At 40.0% G+C, this 4,366-nt stretch overlaps 1 protein-coding gene across 1 annotated transcript in view; it reads left to right on the top strand.

Moving 5' to 3' along the window:
• Positions 1-998, top strand: part of LOC109462568 (sushi domain-containing protein 2-like) — an 11,346-nt gene extending 10,348 nt beyond the window's left edge. Inside the window, exons 18-19 of the mRNA XM_019759122.1 lie at positions 416-624; positions 785-998. Coding sequence (XP_019614681.1) covers positions 416-624; positions 785-801 — 226 coding nt within the window. The 3' untranslated portion in view covers positions 802-998. The remainder of the gene's footprint in view (positions 1-415; positions 625-784) is intronic.
• The last annotated feature ends 3,368 nt before the right edge of the window (positions 999-4,366 follow it).

Genomic DNA, 4,366 nt, shown 5'->3' on the forward strand with positions numbered 1-4,366 from the left:
GAACCGTTATCGAACGTTATCGCGGCCCGGGTATGATATAAAACTGTATAGCTGGTATGACCGCCCTTCGGCGTAACACACCAGCTTCATCACCCTTTGATCTAATACAAACATCTTTAAAAAAAAAGGAAATGATCCGTCATTTGTCCGCATGCCTAAATACCACTCCGATCACCAAGCGGTGGAACATATGTACTGTCCAGTAAACGGATAATGTTGCGGATTGTTTTTCTGATAGGAAGTACTCAGCATTAAAAAATAAAACAGGGTCTGGATACGCGTGGGTTTACTGTGAATGGTCGTGGGTGACCCGAACGGAACATGCCTTGACTTTGAGGTCATAGTTCTAAAGCAGGTTTGAACCATGAAATTTTTTGACCGTGTTCAATACACCAGTGCCATTTCTCTGACACAGGAATGTCTGGATCGGTTTGAAAGACCGCCACACTGAGAAGTCATTCATGTGGAGTGACGGTACCGCGTTGAGCGACGGTGACTACACCAACTGGCACAAACGACCGAAGCACCACAAGCGCCGGGACTGCGTCATCATACATCGTGTTCGTAAGGAATGGGCTGTGGTCAACTGCAAGAAGAAGCGAAACCGTTTCATCTGTGAAATGGGTACTTCTTTAATATGGTTTGATTTTTAAATCAAAATTGTTGTTACAGTACGGATTCAATAAATCAGATCATTGAGGGCAAAATTGTTTGTTTTTTGTTTACCACCATCCTTTTAAGCACATCATAAATTTTACCAAATAATTTTTTAAATTCTTTACAGAGAACGCCATCGTCTAAATACCTAGGGCAACGAGGACCGTCACTTCTGAAGAGTACAACCGTGTTAAGTGAAAAAAAGGCCCAAAAGATTTACCAAAAAGACAACCTTTAATTACTTGATTATACTTAACAGTTACTTGATTTCATGGATGACATCCCCTAGCGTATCAAAATCTCAACGGTTATCTTGATATGATACATATCATCACCCCAGAATATGATATAGAATTACCCATTGGATGAAAATAAAATTAGAAATATCAAAATGGACGTTTTACCATACAATGCTTTGGTTAACATCTAGTAGAACAAGTCAATCTGCACCCAAAAAGAGCTTGTTTACTTTGTGACATTATGAATTTGTTTTAATTGCAAAAAATAGCAAAAAGACAACTTTTGTTTGACTTCATTCAATTATGGTAAAGTTGCACTTTCTTTAATCACATGTAATTTACAAAGTTACCATCATTTTTTCGGGCTCCCATCACGTTTAGAGTACATGGATTATGTCATCCATAAAAGCAAGTCAAGTAATTCTCATGGCTTATAATTTGTATAGGTCCAGTAAGGCCTAACCTCATTTTTTTTCTTCTTTCATTGTCTTCTTACCTTTCTTTTACAACGGTAAGGCCACACCGATTTGATTTTATGGATGACATCCTCTGAAGACCCCCAAACTAGTGCGCGCGGGCGAATTAAAAAAATCCGGCCAAAAATAAAAATGCTACTAAACCACAGGAATACATAGCTGGAATTGTGAATTTGCGACAGTACGTAGCGACGTATACGACAAGCCGGCACATGCTGGCTTTTTGCGGCATTTATGAATCGGTACTGTGCTCTTATGAGTTTTTTAAGTCGTGGACCTTCGGTAGCCTGGGTGCTCGGCTCCGTATTGTCGCTAACTACCAGCCTAGATCCAGGCCAGACCCTCGGTGGACGTGATTTTTTTTTTTTTGAGGGGCAGGCGAAAATCAATGCGCGCGCGGATGCCATCCATAAAATTAAGTCGGTGTGGCCTAAGTAAGCCTTTAACTTAAATTGATTACCTGGTTGACATACAAAGGTCAATCCCGCTTACAGTTTTTACCATACAATTTGCACCTTTTTTTCTAATTTCGCAATGGTTATAGTCTCATTCACTGCAAACACTTTTTTGATAACAGTAAAACTGTACATCGTTCCTCCATACATATATACATATATACCCATATGATATTATTTTTTAAAATGCGGTACTGTAGTCGGGGGCCAAGGGAGCGGTGCACAAGCTGGACTTGTGAAATACAGGTCAGGACATCCTTGAGTTTTTCGCAATAATACTATTATTTGGACTACATGTACTAGGATATCACAATAACAATAGCTATGTTGACCTTCGGGTACAACAATGAACCATTTAACGGGAAAATTTTTCAATACCATTTTGACTTCAGTTTAATGAACAGATAGGTTCCATGCATTTAAATATAGCAAAATTTAAAACCGTCAACGCAAAATCATTTTAGTATGAAATTTAAAGTACTAAGAAGAACTAAGGTTGTCCTGACCTGCGTTCGGATGAAAGGCATACGCACTGTAGAAAAAATGTAGAAAATTATATATGTTATATTTGTAAGTACCTAACATACGAGGGTGGATCAAAAAGTTCTCGGCCTCACCTAGAAAACGTCGTGGCAGAAAACATTTTCTTACACTATGTTTCAACATAGTCCCCTCTAACTGCAATGTACTTGGTCCAGTGATGTTCCAGGTTTGTCTTCCCCTTGTGGAATAAGGTTGAATCTGGAGCCCCCAGATAGGGCTCACCCGCACTGATGACGTCATCATTACCATAAAAACGTTGACCACGTAAGTGGAACTTCAGTTTAGGAATTCCGAGGGTGCTAGGTCAGGTGAATTGGAAGGGTGGGGTTAGACTGCAAACCCAAATTCGTTTGCTGCTGTCACTGACCCCTGTGCTGTGTGGACAGGTGCATTGTCATTACGCCAGCTCGGTGCTTTTCTCTCCTTATCTCTTTGATCGTTGTCCTCAACTGTTGCTATTCTGTTAAATAGTACTCCCCATTGATGCTTTAACCTATTCACAGGTAGTCAATCATGATTACTCCCTTGCTGTCCCAGAAAACAGAGCCAAAACCACTGTCAACGGATGAAACTCGATAAAACTTCTTTGGGGGAAGGAAAAATTCTTAATTCATTGCTTGCTCTGTTGTTTTGATTTGGGGTGAAAGTGGTGAAACCATGTCTCATCTTGGGTGACAAATGTTTTGAGGTAATTGCATTGATTGGACTGAATTCGTTCCTTGAAATGTCCAGCTTGTTTAACTTCTGATGTTAAGAAAACATTCTAGGCACCCACCTTACAGACAGGTTGCTCATCCCCAGGATGTCTGACAAAACATTGTGAACAGAGCCACAACGTTAACACAGGCTAAAGACTCTGCTACATGTTGGACAGTCTCACATCTGTCATTTACTACCATGTGATGGATGGCCTCAACTGGATTGTCCGTGGTGCTGATTTGTGGCATCCTGACATATGTTCATCTTTGGTGCTCACCTTGCAGCGCTTGTAGCTAGCAACCCACTTCTTTATAGTTAAATAAGAAGGAGAGTCATCACCAAGTGTCCTGACTATGTGTTCATGGATTTCCTTACGAGACATCCCTTTTTATCGATATACATGATCACAACACACGCTTCTGTTGCGGCCATTTTGTGATTTTGCCCTCACCCGTCCCATTTTCACGGGGCGTCGCGTGCTAATTAATGAATATAGAAATTTGAATTTTTGTGTGCAGTGATGTAAGACATCATAGTATACAGTTATACTAAAGAATAGGAGTTCGACCTTTATTTTCTAGGTGAGGCCGAGAACTTTTTGATCCACCCTCGTATGGATAATCATAAACCATACGTTTTATTCTTAAACCATGAGGAATTTGGTCACGGTCTTTTACGATAGGTTTACGATAGCAAATTCCACGCAATATTCTTGTCCGTTTAGTCACGGCCTCGCTAGAGTCCCTCCGCCAAGAAAAGCGACAAAACTATTGTATACGATAAATGTGCAATGATCTTATCGCATGTTTGGTTTCTCAATTGCATGATTGGTTTCTCAATTGCATGATTGGTTTCTCAGATTTCAAACGAGTTTATCCCAGGTTAGATTCAGCTAAAAGTATTTCTGTCGTCATTTTCCTTTCGCACTCATTGCGATCTTTGTTGTTCCTTTATTTTTGGCTAGGTAGTTACAAAAATTTGCCAGTGAAGTTTTGTGTACGTTATTTGTCCATAGTTGATAGTTGCTCATAGCTGTACCTATTAGAACACAGCCCACCCACTGTACACGTGGTAATATTTGCAATATGTCAACATAAAATGAAATTAGACCTGCCCAGTCCCTAAAACTATTTTCTTTTAGTTGATGTCTGCCTATGGTAGAGCATAACATTATGCCAATGCATCACAAATCACTTGATAATTGCTGATTCTACCTGGGTTTTTTTTTGCGGTTGACGCGTTCTGCTATCGTAGTTCTATCAGAAGTCGAATGTGACCGGGTTTTACTGATGACAAA

The sequence above is a fragment of the Branchiostoma belcheri genome, unplaced genomic scaffold (assembly GCF_001625305.1).
Source record: "Branchiostoma belcheri isolate BF01 breed outbred unplaced genomic scaffold, Haploidv18h27 scaffold119, whole genome shotgun sequence".
Classification (NCBI taxonomy): Eukaryota; Metazoa; Chordata; class Leptocardii; order Amphioxiformes; family Branchiostomatidae; genus Branchiostoma; species Branchiostoma belcheri.